This window comes from Bubalus bubalis, chromosome 6 (assembly GCF_019923935.1).
Source record: "Bubalus bubalis isolate 160015118507 breed Murrah chromosome 6, NDDB_SH_1, whole genome shotgun sequence".
Classification (NCBI taxonomy): Eukaryota; Metazoa; Chordata; class Mammalia; order Artiodactyla; family Bovidae; genus Bubalus; species Bubalus bubalis.
The window spans coordinates 58,009,550-58,022,126 of record NC_059162.1 but is presented as its reverse complement, the minus strand read 5'-3'; the positions used below and the strand labels follow the sequence as shown (position 1 = coordinate 58,022,126).

The 12,577-nt window shown below is 36.2% G+C and overlaps 1 protein-coding gene across 6 annotated transcripts in view; it reads right to left on the bottom strand.

The window, feature by feature from the left end:
• The window catches only part of COL24A1 (collagen type XXIV alpha 1 chain), a 397,241-nt gene that overhangs the window by 69,497 nt on the left and 315,167 nt on the right, over nt 1-12,577 (bottom strand). For all 6 annotated transcript variants that reach the window (XM_044944759.2, XM_044944764.2, XM_044944763.2 and 3 more), the window contains 4 exons: nt 8,265-8,318; nt 8,101-8,154; nt 1,986-2,039; nt 738-845 (listed from right to left, as the gene is read on the bottom strand). In XM_044944759.2, coding sequence (XP_044800694.1) covers nt 738-845; nt 1,986-2,039; nt 8,101-8,154; nt 8,265-8,318 — 270 coding nt within the window. The remainder of the gene's footprint in view (nt 1-737; nt 846-1,985; nt 2,040-8,100; nt 8,155-8,264; nt 8,319-12,577) is intronic.

Sequence of the window (12,577 nt, the reverse complement as noted above, 5' to 3'; positions counted from 1 at the left end):
AAACAGATTAATATATAACCATATCCAAATAGTAGAAAAGTAAAAGGATAAATTTTACTGGATTTACTGGATTACTGAAATATGTGATTAATTATTCTCATATTTCAAGTGGAAACACAACATGGGATAACAATAAATATCCAGATTATAATGACCTTAGGAAGGAAAAAGGGAAAGTGGATAAGTGAAGACAAAAGTATCATTTTAAGTTTCTGATCAAATAAATAAGATAGAAATTTGCATAAAAATAAGAATCTATGTCATTGCTCATTGCATCACCAATGGATGAACACAGAGAAAATATTGACATAATTCTTATAAAATAGTGTGGCTATAAAAGTAAAGGGAAAATGATTTTGGCAGAGCTTATCTTGAGTTATTGCTAAGCCTGAAATGTTCCAAAGGTGGCTTAAGACATTTGATGAACTCAAAACAGTCAGCTTGTGTAGCCTTTAAAATATTACTTCTTTATGGTTCCTAGTTACCAGTTTTTATATGTACTAAGAATGATATAAACTAGTAATAATATGGGTTATTATATATAAAATATCCAACAGAATGTACTCACTGACATTCCCTGAAAATGATAAACACGATTCCAAAATAATTATTATAGTGATGATTGCCTTAATCTGAGCGAATGTCAAAGCTAAGAAAGACAGCGAAAATATCTATGATCTTGTAAAGAGACACTTATGCATAAGAAATAAAGTGCAAAGAACATTCAATCTACTCACAGGAAGTCCGTGTTTTCCTGGTAGCCCAATTTTTCCAGGGTTTCCTGAAATGCCTTCTGCTCCATGGTATCCTTGCATGCCTTTTGGCCCAGGTAGTCCTGGAAGTCCCTTGATAATTAAAAATTACTTGGATTATAGAGAGATGCTGTACAGATATTTAAATGACAAATACTTTTATACTTATTAAGATAGGGGGTTACATTTTTAATATTCTGTCCCAGGATAAATTTTTCTATTTCCTGGATTCCTTAATAATTTACTATTTGGATACAACAGATCAGTCAACTGTCCCCTAAACAAAATGCCAAGCTAATCAGCAATTTACTTGGTAATCTTTTCTGCTTTAATGTACTCTCCTAGTATTTCTCACTGTGCCAGCCCATGGTTTATCCAGCTGTGGAGAAAAGATCAGCCATGTGCACTTGTCAGCATAGAATACAGGCTGACATTCATCATCTCGAAAACTTCATACTGTATTATTTCCCCAAGAAATAAATTAAGGCTCTTTAATTGCTGCTTTGAATTAGATAAATATACAACTGAATAAAGGTCTGAACATTTTTGTTTCTATTCTTGAGGAACAAGATTTAATCTACAGGGATCTCTGATCTCAATGTGCTTATAATTTATATTCACTTCTTTACTTTTCTTGAACCAACACAGGCCACTCAAATCAGGCCCTTGGCTAGGGGAGACCAGCAGGAAGCCTTTGCTATATAAGCTAGTCAACACATACTTGCCTGGCCAAAGAGGAAATGAATGGCTAAGGTAAAATTAAACTTTGTTTTATGATGAAAGGATTTGAAGCTTTTTTTTTCTTCTAAGACTTTCTGTTCTATTTCCCAGGAAAATGAGAGGTCAAGTTCTCTCACTAAAATCCAGGTCACGTCCTTTTAATCACGCTTGGAAATTTCTGACCTTTGTCACCATTCATTTAGTCAAGACTCCAAGTTCCCTGTTTTTCAGTGGCTCATCATCAGACAGTAGTAGGATGAATTCACAGACAGGTCTCCATACACTGGAAAATAACATCCTTTAACTGCAGTGACTTCTATTTCAACACCAAGCTTGGTTTTGAGCTAATGGTCATATTTTGTTCCCTCTGTGTTCCAGCACGGGTTTAAACATTTTTTAAAGACAATGTGATTTATCCAATACTTGTCATAATTGGCTCCAAACTATTCTGCTTGCTAAAGTTGCCAATTCTATTTAGAAAAATAATAAAGATGAAGACAGCCTGTTACTTACAGGAATCCCAGGTTTCCCAGAAGGACCAGGAGCTCCTTTTTTCCCTTTAGGACCCTAAAAATGTGAAGCACTGCTGTCAATTGATTGCAATACACAGAAGGCACAGAAAAGAACTCTAAGACCTGGATGCTACAAGCAAGTCCTTACACTCACTAGTTGGTTATCATTGGGATTGCCATTTAACTTTCCTGGGAGTCATTTTTTTCATGTGTAAATGAGAGAATTTGACCAGATAATCGATGAATTTCCACCTGGCCTCCAAAAAGAGCTATCCTTAGTGGCTCAGCATGGTAAAGAATCTGCCTGCAATGCAGGAGACCCAGGTTCAATCCCTGGGTCAGGAAGATCCCCTGGTGAAAGAAATGGCACCTCACTCCAGTATTCTTGCCTGGAAAATTCCATGGACGGAGGAGCCTGGTGGTCTACAGTCCATGGTGTCGCAGAGTCAGACAGGACTAAGCAATTAACTGTCAAAGATTTATAAAACGTGAAAGTGAAGTCGCTCAGTCATGTCTGACTTTTTGCGACTCCATGGAGTGTAACCCACCAAGCTCCTCTGTCCATGGAATTTTCCAGGCAAGAATACTGGAGTGGGTTGCCATTTCCTTCTCCAGGGAATTTTCCTGACCCAGGGATTGAATCCGGGTCTCCTGCACTGCAGGCAGACGCTTTACCGCCTGAGCCATGGGGAAGCCCCCATAGTTCTAAAAAGAAACTGATCGTTTAAACACAAGTCCCCACTTGCAGGCAAGGCCTTTGTCTCCCTATTGAAATTGGTTAAGTACCTATTTAATTAATTCAGTGAACATTCATTGGGGCTTCCCCAGTGGCTTAGTGGTAAAGGATCCACTGCAACACAGGGGATGCGGGCTCTATCCCTGGGCTGGGAAGATCCTCTGGAGAAGGAAATGCAACCCACTCCAGTATTCTTGCCTGGAAAATCCCATGGACAGAGGAGAGTGGTGGGCTACAGTGGATGGTGTTACAAAATAGTCAGACACGACTTTGCTATTTAGTGACAAAATAACAGCAACAAACATTCATTGACTATGAGGTATCAGGGACTCTGTTATGTGTTGGAGATGCAAAATTAACGCTCCTGTTCCCAAGGCACGTAAAGTAGAGTGAGGGATATGAACCACTAACTTAAAATGTGCCCTCTGGAAGTACAGAGAAGAACATACTTGTGAATCAAAGAAAAGATATTTATTTCTCACAGAGCTGCTTGTTTTTCAATGTGTGAGATGTTTTAAATTATAATTGATTCAGCTGTAATGGTTTGCCAGGATAGTTAGAAATTTGCTCTTGCAAATCATGCCATTATTCTCATGCTATCCTAAAATTATCTTAAGAAGAAAAATGTGGAAAAGAGTGACCTAGTTCACAAATTAAAAAAAAGAAGCATATTGCCATTACCAGACACATTTTTCAGAAGTCAGAAGTTCTCAGAATCAAGATAATTTCACCAAAATGGGATGTTAAGTTGTTAAAATCTGAAGATAGTTGTGCTAAAAAGTCAATTTGACAATAATAACAAGACAAAAAATTTCAAAAGATGTTACATACTCTGAAAATGAGCTTAAATGTTTTAAGAAGAGATAGTGTATGTAGTAACAGAGAAAAAGGGCATTTTCTGTAAGAAATAAAAATCCCATTTTGTTAGAATTTGATGAAAGGGAACTATATTAATCAAGGGTTATACCTCCAGGTTCAAAAACTATTTTACTTGCTTCAAAAAGTCACTAATGTAAATTCCTCCTAAAGGTAAGAAAATGGGATAGTTGGTGAACTGCATTTACTTGAAGTAAATACAATTTCTGGAACATATGATCCCTATAATTTTAGATCGCAATGAAGAAATGAAATAGGCAAGTAAATACTATTTTAAATATTGAAAACAATTTTGTTCTTGGTTGTTTTGAATAGCACAAAATAGTATATGAATTGTGATAATATTCAAATATGTTAACTGGTGTGCTTTTTTCTTCACAGTATTTCTTTTTATAAAGTGAAAGATCTGTTCTAGACTTTTGATTTTTAAAATAAACTTTTTTTAGCTTATGAATTTCAAAATAGTCCTCTGAAACTCATGGTGGGGTAATAGTTTGAAAAGAATGTATTTCCTTAACACAAAAATGCAACCCACTCCAGTATTTTGTGCAACCCATACAAAAACCTGATTTTCGAATATTAAAAGTCTCAAAAATCAAGGTAATAAAGGATTCAAGTCATAAAATTTATGACACAAAGAACATATTTAGAAGAATTATAATAACATAAGAGAAAGTTTTTCTACCTAAGGGGATATAAAAAAAATCTTCACTTTGGAGAAAAGTAAAAAGAGAAGCAAGACTGTGAAGACACTGACGGGTATCTCTGAGAAGAGATCCTGATACCACCCTCAAGTCCCAGGGTGGGTGGAAACAATAATACCGCAGACAGATGTGGGGACTTGGGCACAGAGATGATGGCTAGGGAGACTAAAGCCTCATGAGATGTCCACTAAATTGCACTGAGTTTCAGCAACAAGAGTAGAAATTTCTGCATGAGATGTCAGGCCACGGGTCTTGAGAAAGGCTAAGTCCCTCAAGTACAGAGCATGGTGTGGGGAACAGCAGAATATTATTTCCATGTGGCCAAGAACACATGGCCCTTAGGGCCCTATCTGAGGAGATCTTTGAGTTGAGAAAACAGCTGTACAAATCAGCAGGGATCAAAGAACTTCTGCTAGGAGGGCCAATGTAGACACCAAAATAGTGGAACGATGGCCGATGGGGCTCCAAAGGGATGATGCACATTTCAATGGATGCTAGCATGAACAGATGATGGCTGAGGCCCAATCTCACCTCCTATTCCTCTTCCCACCATTGCCACCCCGAGTGTAACTGCATATTTGAAAAGAAAATTAATGGGAAAAACTCTCTAAATCAAATGCAAGACATCTGAGTGGACAGAGTTAAAGGCAATCAATTGACTAAATTTCCATCAATTAGGTTTCTACCACAGGCCAGGAAGGGCACTCAGAACAGAAATTAAGTTCCATGACAAAGAACATAAAGTTATACTTTTAGTGTACCTGAGTTTATGGCTTAAGGTTCAGATATGCTATACGTATATATAAGTGCTTTATTCCAAACATTCAAATAACAAAATAAAAACAAAGACATTCATGTACCATCACAAATCAATTATGTTTCGGGGTAACTATTATGTTGGGAATTTTTTCAGAACAGGTAAATACTGTACTCTAAAACCTACATATATGGGTCTACCATTGTGAAAATTAGAATTAGAATATTAGTTATTAATACTTGGATAGGTATGAGGAAGTAGCTCCAACAGAATAACACTAAAGGAAAATTATGGCTGTGCAGATTATTTTTAAAGAATACTTTTGCTACTTTTAATGGTAAAATTGTGGCAGAAACCTACCTACTGAACATAAAGTTATAAGAAATAACAAAATAGTCTCTTCTGTTTTTAGATGGTCAATTCACGAACAGTTTCCTTATGACAATTATTGTCATCATAACTAAAATGAAGTAGGCCAGTTAGAGAAACCACAGACTTCCAATGGAGGTTTAAAATACATGAAGGTCAACAAAGTATAAAAGACTGGTATTTTTTTGAATTTGTGCATTAAAAAAACCCTTGACTTTTGAATTGCTAGGTATTCTTATAACTAAATTAAGAGCCAAATATTACTAAATATTAATCCTACACAGAGGTGGTCTGTTCAGTAGGAAATTAAAGACTGGGCCAAAGACAAAGAAAAAAATAGGTGTTAGCTGGTGATTAATTGAGTTGGTGTCATAAAAAGGGAGGGAAATGTCACTCTTCTACCAATGCCCCAAAATTAAAATGTAATAAAGCTAGAAGCATTCTACGCTCTTTTCAAACAACTTACTCATATTATTTTATTTAAATTTAAGTATCTCATAAATCAAACAGACTTTCCTGTTCCCATAATAGGAAAGGTGAATGAATTCATATATAGTCTTCAGAGTATATGCAGAATTGTGCTCTTTTGTCTGCTTAGCTTTGAAAAATAGAATAACCTTCTTGAAATCAGATCCATTTAAAACAGCTTTCAATTCATTGGAATTGTACCACTTTACAGACTACAAAAGTAGGTAATCTAATTCTTTAGATAACAGAAAATTTTAAATGTGCCGTCACTATCCAAACACTCATTTGTTTTTTATTTAAATGAAGCTGAAGAATAGTCATCTCAATTACTTTGCTAGTTCTAACTTTGTTAGAGAGGGTAGCTTTAAAATACAAACACAGACTTAGAGAGGTAAGTAAGGCTCATACTGTTTTTAACCAAGAAATTTCAACTCACTAAAATCTGGAATTTTGTTTTGGGAAGAAAATAAAATTTTGGCTTGAGTCTCTGTATTTGAAAGCCATTATGGGACAGTTCACTACATTTGCATTATGAAAGTCTCTAAAAAATGTAGTGGTTTGCAATTGGTTTTGACTTGACTTGCTCCAATTTTTTTTAATAGTTGTCCACAGTTTCATATCTGAGACACTAATAAATGAATCAGTTGGTTAAGTAAAATTAATATTTAATTTAATCTATAAAAGAAGGCTTCTGTGTAATACTGGGAGTCAAGAAATAAAGTTTCTAATGTTGGTTTTGTTGTAACCAGTTTTGTGATCTTAGTAACTCATAATCTCTTCGGGACCTGAACTACTTCATTTGAAAGATGAGAGGGCTGTCCAAATGATTTTAAAGGGCCTTTTCCAAATCGAAAAAACACATTTAAAGCTTTACAGAAATAAGATGACGGCTATTCCACAGGATCCATCTGGCTATTCAAAGTGACCCTTAAGTTCATGGAGTTTCAAAAAAACGGTTCTGGCAACAACCATCCCTATCTGAAATTGTATAAGGGCTTTTAGTGTAACCTCAGGCTGTGTGCCAGCCTCGCCCATAGTGGGAAAAGAACTAGTTGTCATGGATTATACAGAATTTAAACCATAGCTCCTCAGCACTTTTCAGTTCTAATACCTGGGAAGAGCTGACTGTATAGGCTGGAGGTGCAGTGACCTAGTAAGAATATTTTATTTTCATTGGTATAATTTTAACAGATACGAAAAAACAGCAAAAAAAAAATTCTTTTTTCTGAGATATGTCCAAAAGCAGAAAGAAAACACCAAGAAAATGAAAGCACTATGAAGGATTAGAAATTTTAGGATCAAACCTTGGGAGAGCATTTTCCTCCTTAGCCATTTAAAGCAAGCATGAGCAAGTCATATGAAAGCATTAGTAGTGTTCTAGGTTCACAGATTTTTCCACTGCTTTTTTCAATTTGGGTATTACAAATTCTAAGTGAATGAGACAGCTGTATTCTTTCTTCTCATTTTTTTTTAATAAGGCTGAATGAAAAATTGGGTAGCAATGAACTGATGCTACAAATTACAAATCCAGTTGTTATGTAAGGCTGTGTGTGTGTGCTCAGTCATGTCCAACTCTTACGACTCCATGAACTGGAACCCACCAAGCTGCTCTGTCCATGGATTTTCTAGGTGAGAATACTGGAGTGGGTTGCCATTTCCTTCTCCATATATAAGGTTGAAGCAACATCTATTCTGATACAGGGAAGGAGATGGCTAAATTCAGTAATAATATATTTTTAGTTTGTCGATAACAAATAATTGACTTTTGCTATGGGAAAAAAAAGTCTTTTAAGCCCATTTTGACTCTGTATCATATAGTCCAACGATTTATACCTCTACTTTACTACAGTAACTATATAAGCATGACTGCTAAATTTTCTCTTGGCGATACTGGTTTTAAGGCTAGTTGTTATTTCTACCTGAAACCCCAAAGAAGGACAATTAGTTTGGGATAAGTCTAGGCAATTTTCTAAAAGCCAGAGTAGTCTGCTGGTAAAGAGAAATTTGGAGGGCAGTCAAAACACATAAATTAATCAATAAATGCTTTAGCACAATTATTGACAAACACATTGTTTAGAGGCCCCTGGTGATTCTTGTTCTGAAAGGGTGAATGATCATTTAAGTTATAATAAACAGCAACGCCCTGTGTCCTTGCTTTCTCAAACCAGAAATACATTTCAAATTGTCTTAAATGATTTCAACTTACTTCAGATCCTCTCTCTCCTTTTAGTCCTTGTTCACCCTGGTCACCTGGCTCACCCTTTAACAGGAATCAAAATAGAAATCACAGATAAAGCAGAGACCAAATAAGATATGTTAACATTAATGTTTTTAAATGCCAGAGTTACAAAGAATGCTTTCAAAACATACTGGGGGCCCTTGCTGTCCAGTGGCACCTCTTGGTCCTGGTATACCTACATGGCCCTATGAAGAGAAAAGGATATATTATTAGAATACATAAAGACATACAACTAAGAGGATACAGTAGTATCACCTAAAGTGGAAGTGAAGTCGCTCAGTCGTGTCTGACTCTTTGCGACCCCATGGACTGTAAACCCGCTACACTGCTCTGCCCATGGGATTTTCCAGGCAAGAATACTGGAGTGGGTTGCCATTTCCTTCGCCAAGTATCACTAAAAGTGGTAACAGAATGTTGCAAATTTCAATTTAAATATTATAATTATTCTCTCTTAGAAATAGTATAGAACATAACAGCCACTTGCATATAATGATGACTGAGAAAGAGTATAGAGGTTTTTCCCATATGGGTTAATACAGGTCTGCCAAAAGATGTCTATGCCCTAATCCTCAAAAAGTGTGAATGTGATCTTATTTGGAGAAAAGTGTTTTTGCAGATATCATCAAGTTAAGTATTTTAGAAGGAGATTATCCTGGACTCTTTGTGACCCTCTGGATTGTAGCCCTCCAGGCTCTTCTGTCCATGGGATTATCCAGGCAAGAATCCTGGAGTGGGTTGCCATTTCCTCCTCTAGGAGATCTTTCCGACCCAGGGATCGAACCTGTGTCTCTCATGTCTCCTGCATTAGCAGGTGGATTCTTTACCATAGCACCACCTGGGAAGTTCTCTGGATTATCCATGTGGGCCCCAAATCCACTGACAGGTGTCCTTGTAAGACACACAGAGAAAGAGAAGGATACAAAGGAGGTCATGTGAAGATGAGCAGAGGATGGAGTGATGCAGCCACAAGGGATGTTGTTAGCTACTAGAAGCTGGAAGAAGCAAGAAAGTTTCTTTCCTAGAGCCAGTGATGGGAGCACAGCCCTGTTCATATCTTGCTTTTGGATTTTTGGCTTCCAGGATTATGAGAGAATAAATTTCTGTTGTTTTAAGCCATCTGGTTTGCGGTAATTTGTTATGGCAGGCTCAGGAAACTAACATAGTAAATAACTAGTGAATAAAGAGTTTGAAAGCAAATGTCTTTTTTCAATCTTTTTCCCAGTGTTCTATGGTCTCCACTTTTACAAATTAAGGTCACAGCCATTTAGATAGTAGATTTACTGAGTTAAAGACTGGTAGTCATTACTGCATACGCCAAGACATCAAGTGACTCTGACTCTAGCAATCTGTCATCAGCCCAGTTCTCCTAGAAAGGAATGCTGACCCACCACATTTTTCAAGTGTGCAAACAGAAACTAACAACAACCTAGGGGCATGTCAGGTAACAGTTATGCAGAAAGAATTCCACATGTAATCTCTTTTATCCCCTTCCCCACTGTCCACTTCAGATTCTTTTCTTCCTGTATATTACAGAAAGGATGCCATAGGAAGGACAGTTATCAGGCTCATCTCCTTTCTGGGCTGGTAGAAGAAGGGATTACTTAAGGCTAATGATTTATTCTCCTGCAAGATCATTTGAAGTCTTTTTTGTTTGCATTCTGCAGCATAAATGTTTATGGTTTTAAGATTCAACTTCCTGATAAAGTAAACAAATCCTGTTTAAGGGAGAGAACAGTTGCAAGAGATAAAGGGTAATTTGGAAAGCTTTCTATAAATAGCACACAGTCATAACTAAAGAGAAAAGGATGACTACCCACAAACAATATGACTCTTACTAACAAAACATGACCAGGATCAGCAAGTAACAGAATCAGGTCAACCATGAGGGAGCTTCATTCAAGTAAATACAATTATTGTAGGTCACTTATAAAGCCAGCTCAGGAGAGAAGCAATTGGTGAAAAGTTGGGGTTACAAAGTGAACTAAGTGACAGTAACCATACTGAGTCAACTACAAAACTCCAAACCATCATGGTCTATTATGGTTTTGTCACCATTCTAGCTGCAGTTTTACAGAGACCTTTTTAGAATGATCATAGAAGAGCCAACTGCCTCTTATAGGTTTGTGATGTTTGGATGCAAACCTTAGGAAAATCTAACTTGTTTACTAGGAGCTCCACTATAGTTCCTTTGGCTCTTTCCATCCCAATAAAAACTGACAAATTATTTTCTACAGTGGTAAGAATTAAATGTACTGCAGTAAATATTATTATGAAGTTATGTGGGCAAGATTACAGGAAGTGATTATTTTTTTTCTGGTGATGTTAGTAGTGGGAGGGGTTGGATGATCAAAGGGAGTCTGGAGAGGATTTTATATGGAAAGTGATGATTATATATGATGATGATTATAAAATCATAAGTGATGATTTTATATGGGAAGCTGAAGTTTAAAGGATGAGTTTTCCAGGCGGTAAAGAAAAAGGAAGGCATTCTGCAGAGGAATAGCATGGGAGAATGAATGGAGAGTCATCTAACACAACATGTTAAGTGGAGAATGGATTTAAAAGGGCTGTGACTGTTGATAGTGAGTCTAGTTAGTGAGCTATTAAAAGAATTCAGGCAATAAATGATGAAACCCTAAAGTAGGGTGAAGTGGATAGACTCCAGAGATACATAAAAGGTCAAAAGAAGTGGCCAATTGAAGTTGAGAGATGAGAGGATAGAGAAAGGGGAGAATGAGGAGGGAGAGGTGAGAGAAAAGAGAAAGCAAGAGAGAGCGAAAAAGAGAGAGAGAGAGACAGAAAGAGGGAAGATTAGTTTACTAGACACCTGGATGTCTGCTGGTACTATTCACTGAATTAAAGACATAAAAAGAGGGGGATCAGATTTGGACTGGGACATGCTGAGTCTGAGGTACCTGTGATGATGTCTAGTAGCTATTTGGATGTGTATGTCTAATGCTAAGGACTGAAGACCAAGTGAGAATAGGATTAGTAGTTATTTTATTGTATGCAAAAAATTCTATGGCCTTTGCTAAACCAAAATAAAAAGGAGTTTAAGGTAGAACATAATTTATTCAACTTATTTCTAGGGCTTTGTCTCATATAAGTTTAGGTTGACTTAATCTTAGGTATTTATGTTTCTGCTCACACTTTTAAAAAGTGAATATTAACAGTGTAGTGTTCTTATTCATACCATGTCCTCTGGCTCTCATATCAAACCTCAAATGACTTTATCTTGACATACATGATGTGTAGTTTTCTGGATGGCAAATATTTTACTATATCTGCTTTTATACTGATTAAATATTCTTGTTTTTTATATGTGATGTCTAGGGAGTCAAAGACTGTGTGTTGAGTGCTCCGTGTTACATTCAGGGCTCCTTCCTGGTCCATGGAAGACACTAAAATAAATGCTGAATGAGAAGAGATTTAATTATATGTAAACACATAAAACATATCACATATAGCGATGACTAGGATATATTTACTGCTGATAATGAACAAGATACTTGACTTTTGTGATTCTCAGTTTCTTCAAGAGGAAAAAAAGAACAAAGGATGGTGATAAGGGTTTCAAAATGTCTTTCAGCTGTTCATAGCCAGATGAAAGCAAAATATTCACTATCCATTCCGTATTTTTTCTCCAACAGGAAAATCATGAGTTTATCATTAAAAAAAAAGAATATTTGTGAATATAAAAGTGTTTTTAAAAGCTTGGTGATTATTCAACCATAAAAAGGAATGAAGTACTGACATATTATACAACGTGGATGAATCTTGAAAATACTTTGTAAAGTGAAAGAAGCCAGACACAAAAGGCTATATATTATATGATCCCAATTATATGAAAGATACAGAATAGATAATTTGGTAGAGATAGAAAGCAGAGTATTGGTTTCCAGAGGTTGGGAGAAGTAGAATGACTGTTTAACAAGCACAGGGCTTCCTTTTTGGGGTGATGAAAATGTTCTAGAACTAGGCAGAGTGTGATGATTGTACAATATTGCCAATCTATTAAATGCCTCTAAATTGTATCATTTTAAAATGGCTAAAATGGTAAATTTTATGCTATGTGCATTTGAGCCCAATTTTAAAAAGCTTATAATAATTCTGACCATCTGTTTACTAGAGTGAAATGGTCATGTCTACAATGCCCATATAGAAAAGCAATCATTTAAAAGTATCACATAAGGGTATAACAGAATAATCTAACTCTGAATAAAGCATGGTTCCACTGTTTGAATCGAACGTGTGCTTGGAAAAATGTGGCAGGGTACAGGTGTGGGTATTTCATGACTTTGAGATGTCTAAGCAATGAAGTTATTGTGACTGTCTGGCACTAAATGGCTTTTTCAAATAGATCCATCAGCAAATGATAAAATGACTCTTAAAGCCTAAGAAACAAGATGGAATAATACAAAGAAGAAAATGTGTATCACATTAG